Source organism: Dendropsophus ebraccatus, chromosome 4 (assembly GCF_027789765.1).
Source record: "Dendropsophus ebraccatus isolate aDenEbr1 chromosome 4, aDenEbr1.pat, whole genome shotgun sequence".
Taxonomy (NCBI): domain Eukaryota; kingdom Metazoa; phylum Chordata; class Amphibia; order Anura; family Hylidae; genus Dendropsophus; species Dendropsophus ebraccatus.
In genome coordinates, this window is record NC_091457.1 from 1,670,061 (window position 1) to 1,688,743 (window position 18,683).

Sequence of the window (18,683 nt, forward strand, 5' to 3'; positions counted from 1 at the left end):
TGGTGTATCAGTATAAGGAGGCTGGGTATATACTGTATGTATCAGTATAAGGAGGCTGGGTATATACTGTATGTATCAGTATAAGGAGGCTGAGTATATACTGTATGGTGTATCAGTATAAGGAGGCTGGGGTATATACTGTATGGTGTATCAGTATAAGGAGGCTGGGTATATACTGTATGTATCGGTATAAGGAGGCTGGGGTATATACTGTATGTATCAGTATAAGGAGGCTGGGGTATATACTGTATGTATCAGTATAAGGAGGCTGGGTATATACTATATGGTGTATCAGTATAAGGAGGCTGGGTATATACTGTATGTATCAGTATAAGGAGGCTGGGTATATACTATATGGTGTATCAGTATAAGGAGGCTGGGTATATACTGTATGTATCAGTATAAGGAGGCTGGGTATATACTGTATGTATCAGTATAAGGAGGCTGGGGTATATACTGTATGTATCAGTATAAGGAGGCTGGGGTATATACTGTATGTATCAGTATAAGGAGGCTGGGTATATACTATATGGTGTATCAGTATAAGGAGGCTGGGTATATACTGTATGTATCAGTATAAGGAGGCTGGGTATATACTGTATGGTGTATCAGTATAAGGAGGCTGGGGTATATACTGTATGGTGTATCAGTATAAGGAGGCTGGGTATATACTGTATGGTGTATCAGTATAAGGAGGCTGGGTATATACTGTATGGTGTATCAGTATAAGGAGGCTGGGTATATACTGTATGGTGTATCAGTATAAGGAGGCTGGGTATATACTGTATGGTGTATCAGTATAAGGAGGCTGGGTATATACTGTATGGTGTATCAGTATAAGGAGGCTGGGTATATACTATATGGTGTATCAGTATAAGGAGGCTGGGTATATACTGTATGTATCAGTATAAGGAGGCTGGGTATATACTGTATGGTGTATCAGTATAAGGAGGCTGGGTATATACTATATGGTGTATCAGTATAAGGAGGCTGGGTATATACTGTATGTATCAGTATAAGGAGGCTGGGGTATATACTGTATGTATCAGTATAAGGAGGCTGGGTATATACTGTATGTATCAGTATTAGGGAATGTAGGAAGAGACAATGAAGGTAGTGTTCTTTCACCTGTGTCCCCCCTCCACCCCTGCTGGATCCTGGAGCCCCCCATCTTGTAGTGCAGGATCCTGGATCCCCCTAGTGTGTAGTGCAGGATCCTGGATCCCCCCATCTTGTAGTGCAGGATCCTTTATCCCCCTAGTGTGTAGTGCAGGATCCTGGATCCCCCTAGTGTGTAGTGCAGGATCCTGGATCCCCCTAGTGTGTAGTGCAGGATCCTGGAGCCCCCTAGTGTGTAGTGCAGGATCCTGGATCCCCCTAGTGTGTAGTGCAGGATCCTGGATCCCCCTAGTGTGTAGTGCAGGATCCTGGATCCCCCTAGTGTGTAGTGCAGGATCCTGGATCCCCCTAGTGTGTAGTGCAGGATCCTGGATCCCCCCAGTGTGTAGTGCAGGATCCTTGATCCCCCCAGTGTGTAGTGCAGGATCCTTGATCCCCCCAGTGTGTAGTGCAGGATCCTGGATCCCCCCAGTGTGTAGTGCAGGATCCTGGATCCCCCTAGTGTGTAGTGCAGGATCCTGGATCCCCCTAGTGTGTAGTGCAGGATCCTGGATCCCCCCAGTGTGTAGTGCAGGATCCTGGATCCCCCTAGTGTGTAGTGCAGGATCCTGGATCCCCCTAGTGTGTAGTGCAGGATCCTGGATCCCCCTAGTGTGTAGTGCAGGATCCTGGATCCCCCTAGTGTGTAGTGCAGGATCCTGGATCCCCCTAGTGTGTAGTGCAGGATCCTGGATCCCCCTAGTGTGTAGTGCAGGATCCTGGATCCCCCTAGTGTGTAGTGCAGGATCCTGGATCCCCCTAGTGTGTAGTGCAGGATCCTGGATCCCCCTAGTGTGTAGTGCAGGATCCTGGATCCCCCCAGTGTGTAGTGCAGGATCCTGGATCCCCCCAGTGTGTAGTGCAGGATCCTGGATCCCCCTAGTGTGTAGTGCAGGATCCTGGATCCCCCTAGTGTGTAGTGCAGGATCCTGGATCCCCCTAGTGTGTAGTGCAGGATCCTGGAGCCCCCCATGCTGTTGTATGGAGCTCTGCAGCCCTTTCACAATGTTGTGCAGAGCTGTGTAGCCCCCCGTAGTGTTGTGTAGAGCTCTGTAGCCCCCCGTAGTGTTGTGTAGAGCTGTGTAGCCCCCCCGTAGTGTTGTGTAGAGCTCTGTAGCCCCCCGTAGTGTTGTGTAGAGCTGTGTAGCCCCCCGTAGTGTTGTGTAGAGCTGTGTAGCCCCCCGTAGTGTTGTGTAGAGCTCTGTAGCCCCCCGTAGTGTTGTGTAGAGCTGTGTAGCCCCCCGTAGTGTTGTGTAGAGCTCTGTAGCCCCCCGTAGTGTTGTGTAGAGCTGTGTAGCCCCCCGTAGTGTTGTGTAGAGCTGTGTAGCCCCCCGTAGTGTTGTGTAGAGCTGTGTAGCCCCCCGTAGTGTTGTGTAGAGCTGTGTAGCCCCCCGTAGTGTTGTGTAGAGCTGTGTAGCCCCCCGTAGTGTTGTGTAGAGCTGTGTAGCCCCCCGTAGTGTTGTGTAGAGCTGTGTAGCCCCCCGTAGTGTTGTGTAGAGCTCTGTAGCCCCCCGTAGTGTTGTGTAGAGCACATGTAGCCCCCCGTAGTGTTGTGTAGAGCACATGTAGCCCCCCGTAGTGTTGTGTAGAGCTGTGTAGCCCCCCGTAGTGTTGTGTAGAGCTGTGTAGCCCCCCGTAGTGTTGTGTAGAGCACATGTAGCCCCCCGTAGTGTTGTGTAGAGCTGTGTAGCCCCCTGTAGTGTTGTGTAGAGCTGTGTAGCCCCCCGTAGTGTTGTGTAGAGCTGTGTAGCCCCCCGTAGTGTTGTGTAGAGCTGTGTAGCCCCCTGTAGTGTTGTGTAGAGCTGTGTAGCCCCCCGTAGTGTTGTGTAGAGCTGTGTAGCCCCCTGTAGTGTTGTGTAGAGCTGTGTAGCCCCCTGTAGTGTTGTGTAGAGCTGTGTAGCCCCCCGTAGTGTTGTGTAGAGCTGTGTAGCTGTAACATTGTCCCCAGAGGGCAGGACATTTCCGGTGGGGGGGGGGGGGGGGCGGCTATTATTCTCTTATGGGAGGATTAGTGCTAAATCGTGATTCATTAGTGTTCAGAGTGTAAATCTGCTGGTCACATGACACCTGGAGGCGCCGGAATCAGAGGACGCTCTGTGCGCAGCGACAGTGAGGAGTCACACCCCAATATCCACACTGCTCCCCTCCGCCCTGACCCACAGAGCTTACACTCCGATTTATTAAAGAAATAAGCTCCATGACCTTAATGTGTAATGGGCAGGTGTGTGTGACTAGTACCAGGGCGCTGTGTGTGTGTGACTAGTACCAGGGCGCTGTGTGTGTGTGACTAGTACCAGGGCGCTGTGTGTGTGTGACTAGTACCAGGGCGCTGTGTGTGTGTGACTAGTACCAGGGCGCTGTGTGTGTGACTAGTACCAGGGCGCTGTGTGTGTGTGTGACTAGTACCAGGGCGCTGCGTGTGTGACTAGTACCAGGGCGCTGTGTGTGTGACTAGTACCAGGGCGCTGTGTGTGTGTGACTAGTACCAGGGCGCTGTGTGTGTGTGACTAGTACCAGGGCGCTGTGTGTGTGTGACTAGTACCAGGGCTCTGTGTGTGTGACTAGTACCAGGGCGCTGTGTGTGTGTGACTAGTACCAGGGCGCTGTGTGTGTGACTAGTACCAGGGCGCTGTGTGTGTGTGACTAGTACCAGGGCGCTGTGTGTGTGACTAGTACCAGGGTGCTGTGTGTGTGTGTGACTAGTACCAGGGCGCTGTGTGTGTGTGACTAGTACCAGGGCGCTGTGTGTGTGTGTGTGACTAGTACCAGGGCGCTGTGTGTGTGTGACTAGTACCAGGGCGCTGTGTGTGTGTGACTAGTACCAGGGCGCTGTGTGTGTGTGACTAGTACCAGGGCGCTGTGTGTGTGTGACTAGTACCAGGGCGCTGTGTGTGTGTGACTAGTACCAGGGCGCTGTGTGTGTGACTAGTACCAGGGCGCTGTGTGTGTGTGTGTGACTAGTACCAGGGCGCTGTGTGTGTGTGACTAGTACCAGGGCGCTGTGTGTGTGTGACTAGTACCAGGGCGCTGTGTGTGTGTGACTAGTACCAGGGCGCTGTGTGTGTGTGACTAGTACCAGGGCGCTGTGTGTGTGTGACTAGTACCAGGGCGCTGCGTGTGTGACTAGTACCAGGGCGCTGTGTGTGTGACTAGTACCAGGGCGCTGTGTGTGTGTGACTAGTACCAGGGCGCTGCGTGTGTGACTAGTACCAGGGCGCTGTCTGTGTGTGTGACTAGTACCAGGGCGCTGTCTGTGTGTGTGACTAGTACCAGGGCGCTGTGTGTGTGACTAGTACCAGGGCGCTGTGTGTGTGACTAGTACCAGGGCGCTGTGTGTGTGACTAGTACCAGGGCGCTGTGTGTGTGTGACTAGTACCAGGGCGCTGTGTGTGTGTGACTAGTACCAGGGTGCTGTGTGTGTGTGTGACTAGTACCAGGGCGCTGTGTGTGTGTGTGACTAGTACCAGGGCGCTGTGTGTGTGACTAGTACCAGGGCGCTGTGTGTGTGACTAGTACCAGGGCGCTGTGTGTGTGTGACTAGTACCAGGGCGCTGTGTGTGTGACTAGTACCAGGGCGCTGTGTGTGTGACTAGTACCAGGGCGCTGTGTGTGTGACTAGTACCAGGGCGCTGTGTGTGTGTGTGACTAGTACCAGGGCGCTGTGTGTGTGTGTGACTAGTACCAGGGCGCTGTGTGTGTGACTAGTACCAGGGCGCTGTGTGTGTGACTAGTACCAGGGCGCTGTGTGTGTGACTAGTACCAGGGCGCTGTGTGTGTGTGACTAGTACCAGGGCGCTGTGTGTGTGTGACTAGTACCAGGGCGCTGTGTGTGTGTGACTAGTACCAGGGCTCTGTGTGTGTGACTAGTACCAGGGCGCTGTGTGTGTGTGACTAGTACCAGGGCGCTGTGTGTGTGACTAGTACCAGGGCGCTGTGTGTGTGTGACTAGTACCAGGGCGCTGTGTGTGTGACTAGTACCAGGGTGCTGTGTGTGTGTGTGACTAGTACCAGGGCGCTGTGTGTGTGTGACTAGTACCAGGGCGCTGTGTGTGTGTGTGTGACTAGTACCAGGGCGCTGTGTGTGTGTGACTAGTACCAGGGCGCTGTGTGTGTGTGACTAGTACCAGGGCGCTGTGTGTGTGTGACTAGTACCAGGGCGCTGTGTGTGTGTGACTAGTACCAGGGCGCTGTGTGTGTGTGACTAGTACCAGGGCGCTGTGTGTGTGACTAGTACCAGGGCGCTGTGTGTGTGTGTGTGACTAGTACCAGGGCGCTGTGTGTGTGTGACTAGTACCAGGGCGCTGTGTGTGTGTGTGTGACTAGTACCAGGGCGCTGTGTGTGTGTGACTAGTACCAGGGCGCTGTGTGTGTGTGACTAGTACCAGGGCGCTGTGTGTGTGTGACTAGTACCAGGGCGCTGTGTGTGTGTGTGACTAGTACCAGGGCGCTGTGTGTGTGTGACTAGTACCAGGGTGCTGTGTGTGTGTGTGACTAGTACCAGGGCGCTGTGTGTGTGTGACTAGTACCAGGGCGCTGTGTGTGTGACTAGTACCAGGGCGCTGTGTGTGTGACTAGTACCAGGGCGCTGTGTGTGTGTCTAGTACCAGGGCGCTGTGTGTGTGACTAGTACCAGGGCGCTGTGTGTGTGTGACTAGTACCAGGGCGCTGTGTGTGTGTGTGTGACTAGTACCAGGGCGCTGTGTGTGTGTGACTAGTACCAGGGCGCTGTGTGTGTGCCCTGCAGTGAGGAGCGCCTCCACATACCAGCCAGAGAGTGCGGTGAGGAGACTCCATGTACCAGCCAGAGAGTGCGGTGAGGAGACTCCATGTACCAGCCAGAGAGTGCGGTGAGGAGACTCCATGTACCAGCCAGAGAGTGCGGTGAGGAGACTCCATGTACCAGCCAGAGAGTGCGGTGAGGAGAGACTCCATGTACCAGCCAGAGAGTGCGGTGAGGAGAGACTCCATGTACCAGCCAGAGAGTGCGGTGAGGAGAGACTCCATGTACCAGCCAGAGAGTGCGGTGAGGAGAGACTCCATGTACCAGCCAGAGAGTGCGGTGAGGAGAGACTCCATGTACCAGCCAGAGAGTGCGGTGAGGAGAGACTCCATGTACCAGCCAGAGAGTGCGGTGAGGAGAGACTCCATGTACCAGCCAGAGAGTGCGGTGAGGAGAGACTCCATGTACCAGCCAGAGAGTGCGGTGAGGAGAGACTCCATGTACCAGCCAGAGAGTGCGGTGAGGAGAGACTCCACGTACCAGCCAGAGAGTGCGGTGAGGAGAGACTCCACGTACCAGCCAGAGAGTGCGGTGAGGAGAGACTCCACGTACCAGCCAGAGAGTGCGGTGAGGAGAGACTCCACGTACCAGCCAGAGAGTGCGGTGAGGAGACTCCACGTACCAGCCAGAGAGTGCGGTGAGGAGACTCCATGTACCAGCCAGAGAGTGCGGTGAGGAGAGACTCCACGTACCAGCCAGAGAGTGCGGTGAGGAGACTCCATGTACCAGCCAGAGAGTGCGGTGAGGAGACTCCATGTACCAGCCAGAGAGTGCGGTGAGGAGAGACTCCATGTACCAGCCAGAGAGTGCGGTGAGGAGACTCCATGTACCAGCCAGAGAGTGCGGTGAGGAGACTCCATGTACCAGCCAGAGAGTGCGGTGAGGAGAGACTCCATGTACCAGCCAGAGAGTGCGGTGAGGAGAGACTCCATGTACCAGCCAGAGAGTGCGGTGAGGAGAGACTCCATGTACCAGCCAGAGAGTGCGGTGAGGAGAGACTCCACGTACCAGCCAGAGAGTGCGGTGAGGAGAGACTCCATGTACCAGCCAGAGAGTGCGGTGAGGAGAGACTCCATGTACCAGCCAGAGAGTGCGGTTGAGGAGCGTTTTGGTGTTAACATCTCAGTTGCTCAGTGTTATTTATTATCAGCTCAGTTATTTACCTCTGTTGCTTCGCAATGTTATTAGCTCAGTTGATGCTCTGTGTTAGTAGCTCATGTGTTCACCTGATGTCACCTCTCTCCTTGTGCGGTGTTATGAGCTCACTTGCTCGGTGCTATTAGCTCAGTTGTTTACCTGATGTCACCTCTCTCCTCGCTGGGTGTTATTAGCTCAGTTATTTACCTGATGTCACCTCTCTCCTTGTGCGGTGTTATGAGCTCAGTTGCTCGGTGTTATTAGCTCTGTCTGCTATTTACCTGATGTCGCCTCTCTCCTTGTGCGGTGTTATTAGCTCAGTTGCTATTAGCTCTGTTATTTACCTGATGTCACCTCTCTCCTTGCTGGGTGTTATGAGCTCAGTTGCTCGGTGTTATTAGCTCAGTTGTTTACCTGATGTCACCTCTCTCCTTGCGCAGTGTTATTAGCTCAGTAGTTCCTCTGTGCTATTAGCTCAGTTGTTTACCTGATGTCACCTCTCTCCTTGCTGGGTGTTATTAGCTCAGCTGTTTACCTGATGTCACCTCTCTCCTTGCGCGGTGTTATTAGCTCTGTTATGTACCTGATGTCACCTCTATCCTTGCGCGGTGTTATTAGCTCTGTTATGTACCTGATGTCACCTCTCTTCTTGCTCGGTGCTATTAGCTCAGCTGTCTACCTGATGTCACCTCTCTCCTGGCTGGGTGTTATTAGCTCAGTTGCTCGGTGCTATTAGCTCTGTTATTTACCTGATGTCACCTCTCTCCTTGCACGGTGTAATTAGCTCAGTTGCTCGGTGCTATTAGTTCAGTTGTTTACCTGATGTCACCTCTCCTCGCTGGGTGTTATTAGCTCAGTTGTTTACCTGATGTCACCTCTCTCCTGGCTGGGTGTTATTAGCTCAGTTGCTCAGTGCTATTAGCTCAGCTGTCTACCTGATGTCACCTCTCTCCTTGCACGGTGTTATTAGCTCAGTTGCTCGGTGCTATTAGCTCAGTTGTTTGCCTGATGTCACCTCTCTTCTCGCTGGGTGTTATTAGCTCAGTTGCTCGGTGCTATTAGCTCAGCTGTCTACCTGATGTCACCTCTCTCCTGGCTGGGTGTTATCGGCTCGGCTGTAGCTCTTCGGGATGGGTTTGGCTGGGGGCCCTGGGGAGGTGTCTGCAGTTAGTGTAATCTGTCTCCCATTGTTTTCTGAGCTTCTGTGCTGCAGAATGAGCGACCCCTGCCCCCGCAGACGCCTTCTGTCTCAGGATCCTGTTCTTGTCACTGATACAGGCTCAGACCTGCCGTCTTTGTCCCTCTCGTTGTCTCTGCAGCGTACAAGACATTGCACGTTGTGCAGCAGAAAGTGGCGGCAGCGTGACTCTGGTGACCTGGGGCTGCGGCGTCTGCGCTCGTCCTCATGTAAACATGTCCATGGTGAAGTGTGTGAGCAGTGACTGGATGAGGCGGCGGTCGCATGGTCTCTGGGGACCCTCAAGGTCATAGATGGCTGGAGTGGCGGCTGCCAGCGCGGAGAAGGAATAACGTTCCACCTGCAGCCTGGATCCTCATTAGCTGATAGGAGCGATCTGCAGCATTGGCGATAAGTTGTGCCGCTGGCGTTCAGCCAGGTGGGGGGGGGGCAGCTCTGGCTCCGTCGCTCTCTCACACAGACAGCAAGCATTGTGTGCTCTCCGCGCTTCTCACCTCTCTTCCTGCATGTCTCCTGCTGGGTGCCCCGGTAATGTCGTGATGTCACCTGGGTGTTGGCTGCTGGAGGTGACACCATGAAGTGCTGCCTGCAGCCAGGACACTGGCAATAGAATTTATGCAGCGCTGCAGCGCATATCTGGACTATAAACATGACTCCAACGTGGATATAGAGCGCCGAGATGATGTGGAAGCCTGTGTATTCCAGCACACTACCCTATGAGGAATATCCCATATACCAGCTGTCATACAGGTGTGTGCCTCTCTGTGTGTCCTATATACCAGGTGTAGTACAGGTGTGTCCCCTCTCTATCCTATATACCAGGTGTAGTACAGGTGTCCCCCTCTGTGTATCCTATATACCAGGTGTAGTACAGGTGTGTGTACCTCTGTGTATGCTATATACCAGGTGTAGTACAGGTGTGTGCCCCCTCTGTATATCCTATACCAGGTGTAGTACAGGTGTGTTCCTTCTCTGTATATCTTATACCAGGTGTAGTACAGGTGTGTGCCCACTCTGTATATCCTATACCAGGTGTAGTACAGGTGTGTTCCTCCTCTGTATATCCTATACCAGGTGTAGTACAGGTGTGGTCCTCCTCTGTATATCCTATACCAGGTGTAGTATAGGTGTGTTCCTCCTCTGTATATCCTATACCAGGTGTAGTACAGGTGTGTTCCTCCTCTGTATATCCTATACCAGGTGTAGTACAGGTGTGTGCCCACTCTGTATATCCTATACCAGGTGTAGTACAGGTGTGTTCCTTCTCTGTATATCTTATACCAGGTGTAGTACAGGTGTGTGCCCACTCTGTATATCCTATACCAGGTGTAGTACAGGTGTGTTCCTCCTCTGTATATCCTATACCAGGTGTAGTACAGGTGTGGTCCTCCTCTGTATATCCTATACCAGGTGTAGTACAGGTGTGTGCCCACTCTGTATATCCTATACCAGGTGTAGTACAGGTGTGTGCCCCCTCTGTATATCCTATACCAGGTGTACTACAGGTGTGTTTCTCCTCTCTATATACCAGGTGTACAGGTGTGTTCTTCCTCTCTATATACCAGGTGTAGTACAGTTGTGTTCCTCCTCTGTATATCCTATACCAGGTGTAGTACAGGTGTGTGCCCACTCTGTATATCCTATACCAGGTGTAGTACAGATGTGTGCCCACTCTGTATATCCTATACCAGGTGTAGTACAGGTGTGTGCCCACTCTGTATATCCTATACCAGGTGTAGTACAGGTGTGTGCCCCTCTGTATATCCTATACCAGGTGTTGTACAGGTGTGTGCCCCTCTGTATATCCTATACCAGGTGTAGTACAGGTGTGTGCCCCTCTGTATATCCTATACCAGGTGTAGTACAGGTGTGTGCCCCTCTGTATATCCTATACCAGGTGTAGTACAGGTGTGTGCCCACTCTGTAAATCCTATTCCAGGTGTAGTACAGGTGTGTGCCCCTCTCTGTATATCCTATACCAGGTGAAGTACAGGTGTGTTCCTCCTCTGTATATCCTATACCAGGTGAAGTACAGGTGTGTACCCCCTCTGTATATCCTATACCAGGTGAAGTACAGGTGTGTACCCCCTCTGTATATCCTATACCAGGTGTAGTATAGGTGTGTTCCTCCTCTGTATATCCTATACCAGGTGTAGTACAGATGTGTTCCTCCTCTCTATATACCAGGTGTAGTATAGGTTTGTTCCTCCTCTGTATATCCTATACCAGGTGTAGTATAGGTGTGTTCCTCCTCTGTATATCCTATACTAGGTGTAGTACAGATGTGTTCCTCCTCTCTATATACCAGGTGTAGTACAGGTGTGTTCCTCCTCTATATACCAGGTGTAGTACAGGTGTGTTCCTCCTCTCTATATACCAGGTGTAGTATAGGTGTGTGTGCCCCCTCTGTATATCCTATACAAGGTGTAGTACAGGTGTGTTCCTCCTCTGTATATCCTATACCAGGTGAAGTACAGGTGTGTACCCCCTCTGTATATCCTATACCAGGTGTAGTATAGGTGTGTTCCTCCTCTGTATATCCTATACCAGGTGTAGTACAGGTGTGTTCCTCCTCTGTATATCCTATACCAGGTGTAGTACAGGTGTTTGCCCACTCTGTATATCCTATACCAGGTGTAGTACAGGTGTGTGTCCCTCTGTATATCCTATACCAGGTGTAGTACAGGTGTGTGCCCACTCTGTATTTCCTATTCCAGGTGTAGTACAGGTGTGTGCCCCTCTCTGTATATCCTATACCAGGTGTAGTACAGGTGTGTTCCTCCTCTGTATATCCTATACCAGGTGTAGTACAGGTGTGTGCCCACTCTGTATATCCTATACCAGGTGTAGTACAGGTGTGTTCCTCCTCTCTATATACCAGGTGTAGTACAGGTGTGTTCCTCCTCTCTATATACCAGGTGTAGTACAGGTGTGTTCCTCCTCTCTATATACCAGGTGTAGTACAGGTGTGTTCCTCCTCTCTATATACCAGGTGTAGTACAGGTGTGTTCCTCCTCTGTATATCCTATACCAGGTGTAGTACAGGTGTGTGCCCACTCTGTATATCCTATACCAGGTGTAGTACAGGTGTGTTCCTCCTCTCTATATACCAGGTGTAGTACAGGTGTGTTCCTCCTCTCTATATACCAGGTGTAGTACAGGTGTGTTCCTCCTCTCTATATACCAGGTGTAGTACAGGTGTGTTCCTCCTCTCTATATACCAGGTGTAGTACAGGTGTGTTCCTCCTCTGTATATCCTATACCAGGTGTAGTACAGGTGTGTGCCCCCTCTGTATATCCTATACCATGTGTAGTACAGGTGTGTTCCTCCTCTGTATATCCTATACCAGGTGTAGTACAGGTGTGTTCCTCCTCTGTATATACTATACCAGGTGTAGTACAGGTGTGTGCCCCTCTCTGTATATCCTATACCAGGTGTAGTACAGGTGTGTGCCCCATCTGTATATCCTATACCAGGTGTAGTACAGGTGTGTGCCCACTCTGTATATCCTATACCAGGTGTAGTACAGGTGTGTTCCTCCTCTGTATATCCTATACCAGGTGTAGTACAGGTGTGTGCCCACTCTGTATATCCTATACCAGGTGTAGTACAGGTGTGTTCCTCCTCTCTATATACCAGGTGTAGTACAGGTGTGTTCCTCCTCTCTATATACCAGGTGTAGTACAGGTGTGTTCCTCCTCTCTATATACCAGGTGTAGTACAGGTGTGTTCCTCCTCTATATACCAGGTGTAGTACAGGTGTGTTCCTCCTCTCTATATACCAGGTGTAGTACAGGTGTGTTCCTCCTCTCTATATACCAGGTGTAGTACAGGTGTGTTCCTCCTCTGTATATCCTATACCAGGTGTAGTACAGGTGTGTTCCTCCTCTGTATATACTATACCAGGTGTAGTACAGGTGTGTGCCCCTCTCTATATATCCTATACCAGGTGTAGTACAGGTGTGTGCCCCTCTCTGTATATCCTATACCAGGTGTAGTACAGGTGTGTGCCCCATCTGTATATCCTATACCAGGTGTAGTACAGGTGTGTTCCTCCTCTGTATATACTATACCAGGTGTAGTACAGGTGTGTGCCCCTCTCTGTATATCCTATACCAGGTGTAGTACAGGTGTGTGCCCCTCTCTGTATATCCTATACCAGGTGTAGTACAGGTGTGTGCCCCTCTGTATATCCTATACCAGGTGTAGTACAGGTGTGTGCCCCATCTGTATATCCTATACCAGGTGTAGTACAGGTGTGTGCCCACTCTGTATATCCTATACCAGGTGTAGTACAGGTGTGTGCCCCATCTGTATATCCTATACCAGGTGTAGTACAGGTGTGTGCCCCATCTGTATATCCTATACCAGGTGTAGTACAGGTGTGTTCCTCCTCTCTATATACCAGGTGTAGTACAGGTGTGTTCCTCCTCTCTATATACCAGGTGTAGTACAGGTGTGTTCCTCCTCTCTATATACCAGGTGTGTGGCCCCTCCCTCTATACCCTGGTGACTTCTCTGTTTGTTTTGCTTCCTCTCTCGTAGCTCCTCCTTGTTCTGCCCCCGTAACCCCTTCCTCGCCAGGTGTTCGGAGCTCCGGTGATGCCTTTGTGGTGACTGGGCTGCGGCTGGGCAGTGTATAATGGTGGGTTTATTGGTTGGTGTGGTGGTGGGTGAGGGCCCCTGGATGTACGCTGTATACATGTCTGTAGTGTGTCACCTGTGCAGTGCCGTGTCTGCTTCTCACAGGGCACACTCGTCGCTGGGATCAGATGTGTGACACGCCTTGGAATGTGAACAGGGAAAGGGACAAGGAGCATTCCGAGCACGTTACTCAGCCGGCTGGTTAATGATCAGAAGTGATGGCAGCGCCGCGCCCGCCCAGCGCCACATTCCACTTACCTGCCTGATTGTGTTACCTGAATTTACTAGTAATATCTATGACATCATCATGGCAATCAGGACAAGGAAGCTTAAACAGTCTGTATTGGATGTGTTCCTGTGGGGCCCCTCTATGGCCCTGTAGTTGGTGTCCCTTTGGGGCCCCTCTATGGCCCCGTAGTGGATGTGTCCCTTTGGGGCCCCTCTATGGCCCTGTAGTTGGTGTCCCTTTGGGGCCCCTCTATGGCCCCGTAGTGGATGTGTCCCTTTGGGGCCCCTCTATGGCCCTGTAGTGGATGTGTCCCTTTGGGCCCTGTAGTGGATGTGTCCCTTTGGGGCCCCTCTATGGCCCTGTAGTGGATGTGTCCCTTTGGGCCCTGTAGTGGATGTGTCCCTTTGGGCCCTGTAGTTGATGTGTCTCTGTGTGGCCCCTCTATGGCCCTGTAGTAGATGTGTCCCTGTATGGGCCTGTATTGGATGTGGATATGTCCTTGTAGGGCCCTTTTGGGGCCCCTCCCCTCTTGAATATAATCTCATTACCATAGCTGCTGTACAGTTAATGTATATTTGATGTCCTCGGAGCGGTCGGATGCTGATGTGCCGCCATGATTTACTGCGCGCCGTTACTATGATTTATGGTAATCTGCATCTCCGGGAACTAAGAGTCACCGCAGGACGAAGAGCCGAGCACCGCGGCAAGAAATGCTGACCACATCCAGGAGACCACCGCTGCCATGTGACTGACAGCTCCAGCCACCGCTATACACTGACAGCTCCAGCCACCGCTGCCATGTGACTGACAGCTCCAGCCACCGCTATACACTGACAGCTCCAGCCACCGCTGCCATGTGACTGACAGCTCCAGCCACCGCTATACACTGACAGCTCCAGCCACCGCTGCCATGTGACTGACAGCTCCAGCCACCGCTATACACTGACAGCTCCAGCCACCGCTGCCATGTGACTGACAGCTCCAGCCACTGCTATACACTGACAGCTCCAGCCACCGCTATACACTGACAGCTCCAGCCACCGCTATACACTGACAGCTCCAGCCACCGCTATACACTGACAGCTTCAGCCACCGCTATACACTGACAGCTCCAGCCACCTCTATACACTGACAGCTCCAGCCACCGCTATACACTGACAGCTCCAGCCACCTCTATACACTGACAGCTCCAGCCACCGCTATACACTGACAGCTCCAGCCACCTCTATACACTGACAGCTCCAGCCACCTCTATACACTGACAGCTCCAGCCACCGCTATACACTGACAGCTCCAGTTACCAGCTGTGAGCGGTGACAGTCAGATTCCGGTCGCCGTTATCGCTGTGAGCGGTGGCAGTCAGATTCCGGTCGCCGTCCTCGTTATCGCTGTGAGCGGTGGCAGTCAGATTCCGGTTGCCGTCCTCGTTATCGCTGTGAGCGGTGGCAGTCAGATTCCGGTCGCCGTCCTCGTTATCGCTGTGAGCGGTGGCAGTCAGATTCCGGTCGCCGTCCTCGTTATCGCTGTGAGAGGTGGCAGTCAGATTCCGGTCGCCGTCCTCGTTATCGCTGTGAGAGGTGGCAGTCAGATTCCGGTCGCCGTCCTCGTTATCGCTGTGAGCGGTGGCAGTCAGATTCCGGTCGCCGTTATCGCTGTGAGCGGTGGCAGTCAGATTCCGGTCGCCGTCCTCGTTATCGCTGTGAGCGGTGGCAGTCAGATTCCGGTCGCCGTCCTCGTTATCGCTGTGAGCGGTGGCAGTCAGATTCCGGTCGCCGTCCTCGTTATCGCTGTGAGCGGTGGCAGTCAGATTCCGGTCGCCGTCCTCGTTATCGCTGTGAGAGGTGGCAGTCAGATTCCGGTCGCCGTCCTCGTTATCGCTGTGAGAGGTGGCAGTCAGATTCCGGTCGCCGTCCTCGTTATCGCTGTGAGCGGTGGCAGTCAGATTCCGGTCGCCGTTATCGCTGTGAGCGGTGGCAGTCAGATTCCGGTCGCCGTCCTCGTTATCGCTGTGAGCGGTGGCAGTCAGATTCCGGTCGCCGTCCTCGTTATCGCTGTGAGCGGTGGCAGTCAGATTCCGGTCGCCGTCCTCGTTATCGCTGTGAGCGGTGGCAGTCAGATTACGGTCGCCGTCCTCGTTATCGCTGTGAGCGGTGGGAGTCAGATTCCGGTCGCCGTCCTCGTTATCGCTGTGAGCGGTGGCAGTCAGATTCCAGTCGCCGTCCTCGTTATCGCTGTGAGCGGTGGCAGTCAGATTCCGGTCGCCGTTATCGCTGTGAGCGGTGGCAGTCAGATTCCGGTCGCCGTGTGACACACTCGCTGCAGCATCCAGATAAACCTGTTGTGTGTCTTCAGGTCGGGCGGCGCTGCCTGTGACTGTTCCTCCCTGGAGGGGGTCACATACTTTCTGCTTTGGAGACTTCTAACTCACAGCAGTTTTCTCCCTCTGGATTAGAGATTCTGGCCCCTCCGTTTTCCTCAGTGATCGCCCGCGTTGCGGTTCTGTGTGTTCCTTGTTCTGTTCCAGCATCGACGAAAAGATTTACTCATCACTCAGGTAACGGCAGGAGAACAGTGGAGCCAACACGTGTAGCAGAGCTGAACTAGAGCCAGAGCTGTGCTCACTATTCTACTCTCACATATAGTCTTGTACTCCAGTCACATCCAGAGCTGTGCTCACTATTCTACTCTCACATATAGTATTGTACTCCAGTCACATCCAGAGCTGTGCTCACTATTCTACTCTCACATATAGTATTGTACTCCAGTCACATCCAGAGCTGCACTCACTATTCTGCTCTTACATTGAGTCTTGTACTCCAGTCACATCCAGAGCTGTGCTCACTATTCTACTCTCACATATAGTATTGTACTCCAGTCACATCCAGAGCTGCACTCACTATTCTACTTTCACATATAGTCTTGTACTCCAGTCACATCCAGAGCTGTGCTCACTATTCTACTCTTACATATAGTATTGTACTCCAGTCACATCCAGAGCTGCACTCACTATTCTGCTCACATTTAGTCTGGTACACCAATCACATCCAGAGCTGTGCTCACTATTCTGCTGGCATTTTGGTGGTTGGTGGGCCACTCTATAGTGTTGGTGATGGGCTGCTCTGTAGGGTTGGTGGTCACATATCATGTATGTAATAGGAGGTTATATCAGTACTGGAGCGTTATAAGAGAAGCGGCTGATATCAGTCACATATGTAATAGGAGGTTATATCAGTACTGGAGCGTTATAAGAGGAGCGGCTGATATCAGTCACATATTATGTAATAGGAGGTTATATCAGTACTGGAGCGTTATAAGAGGAGCGGCTGATATCAGTCACATATGATGTAATAGGAGGTTATATCAGTACTGGAGCGTTATAAGAGGAGCGGCTGATATCAGTCACATATGATGTAATAGGAGGATATATCAGTACTGGAGCGTTATAAGAGAAGCGGCTGATATCAGTCACATATGTAATAGGAGGTTATATCAGTACTGGAGCGTTATAAGGGGAGCGGCTGATATCAGTCACATAGGATGTAATAGGAGGATATATCAGTGCTGGAGCGTTATAAGAGGAGCAGCTGATATCAGTCACATATGATGTAATAGGAGGATATATCAGTACTGGAGCGTTATAAGAGGAGCGGCTGATATCAGTCACATGATGTAATAGGAGGATATATCAGTACTGGAGCGTTATAAGAGGAGCGGCTGATATCAGTCACATATGATGTAATAGGAGGATATATCAGTACTGGAGCGTTATAAGAGGAGCGGCTGATATCAGTCACATATGATGTAATAGGAGGATATATCAGTACTGGAGCGTTATAAGAGGAGCGGCTGATATCAGTCACATATGATGTAATAGGAGGATATATCAGTACTGGAGCGTTATAAGAGGAGCGGCTGATATCAGTCACATGATGTAATGTCTGGAGGTTATATCAGTACTGGAGCGTTATAAGAGGAGCGGCTGATATCAGTCACATGATGTAATAGGAGGATATATCAGTACTGGAGCGTTATAAGAGGAGCTAGTGATATTTTGTATGTTGTTATACTTGTCCCAGGAGCTTACACTTTGCTCTCAGATGAGTGGTTGTTATAAATGAATCATCGTCCTTCGCTTGATCTCTAGTTTATAGTTACCAAGGCGACAGCTTCGGGAAGCAGCGTGTTATTAATATTTCCATGTATCGCACTGTATGTTCTGTATGACAGGCGGGGGAGGGGAGCGGGTGACTGTGCAAGTGGCTGATGCCTCTATGTAACATCTCTGGTACCTGTCAGGGAATAAGAATATGCAATAAAATGTGACTGATATCATCCTCTTATATCACTACTGTTATAAGATATCAGCCTCTCCTCTTATATCACTACTGTTATAAGATATCAGCCTCTCCTCTTATATCACTGCTGTACTGTAATAAGATATCAGCCTCCCCTCTTATATCACTGCTGTACTGTAATAAGATATCAGCCTCTCCTCTTATATCACTGCTGTACTGTAATAAGATATCAGCCTCTCCTCTTATATCACTGCTGTACTGTAATAAGATATCAGCCTGTCCTCTTATATCACTGCTGTACTGTAATAAGATATCAGCCTCTCCTCTTATATCACTGCTGTACTGTAATAAGATATCAGCCTCTCCTCTTATATCACTGCTGTACTGTAATAAGATATCGGCCTCTCCTCTTATATCACTGCTGTACTGTAATAAGATATCAGCCTCTCTTATATCACTGCTGTACTGTAATAAGATATCAGCCTCTCCTCTTATATCACTGCTGTACTGTAATAAGATATCAGCCTCTCCTCTTATATTACTGCTGTACTGTAATAAGATATCAGCCTCTCCTCTTATATCACTGCTGTACTGTAATAAGATATCAGCCTCTCCTCTTATATCACTGCTGTACTGTAATAAGATATCAGCCTCTCCTCTTATATCACTGCTGTACTGTAATAAGATATAAGCCTCTCCTCTTATATTACTGCTGTACTGTAATAAGATATCAGCCTCTCCTCTTATATCACTGCTGTACTGTAATAAGATATCAGCCTCTCCTCTTATAGCACTGCTGTACTGTAATAAGATATCAGCCTCTCCTCTTATATCACTGCTGTACTGTAATAAGATATCAGCCTCTCCTCTTATATCACTGCTGTACTGTAATAAGATGATATCAGCCTCTCCTCTTATATCACTACTGTACTGTAATAAGATATCAGCCTCTCCTCTTATATCACTGCTGTACTGTAATAAGATATCAGCCTCTCCTCTTATATCACAGCTGTACTGTAATAAGATATCAGCCTCTCCTCTTATATCACTGCTGTACTGTAATAAGATATCAGCCTCTCCTCTTATATCACTGCTGTACTGTAATAAGATATCAGCCTCCCCTCTTATATCACTGCTGTACTGTAATAAGATATCAGCCTCTCCTCTTATATCACTGCTGTACTGTAATAAGATATCAGCCTCTCCTCTTATATCACTACTGTACTGTAATAAGATGATAT

The 18,683-nt window shown here is 50.7% G+C and overlaps 1 protein-coding gene across 5 annotated transcripts in view; it reads left to right on the plus strand.

The window, feature by feature from the left end:
* The window catches only part of PLEKHA7 (pleckstrin homology domain containing A7), a 144,006-nt gene that overhangs the window by 55,663 nt on the left and 69,660 nt on the right, over positions 1-18,683 (plus strand). The window contains exon 1 of one of the 5 annotated variants that reach the window (XM_069964990.1): positions 8,403-9,023. The exons of the other annotated variants lie outside the window; for them this stretch is intronic. Within the exon in view, the coding sequence (XP_069821091.1) occupies positions 8,953-9,023 (71 nt within the window). The 5' untranslated portion in view covers positions 8,403-8,952. Of the gene's footprint in view, positions 1-8,402; positions 9,024-18,683 lie in introns of those variants that run through there. 5 annotated transcript variants of the gene reach the window in all.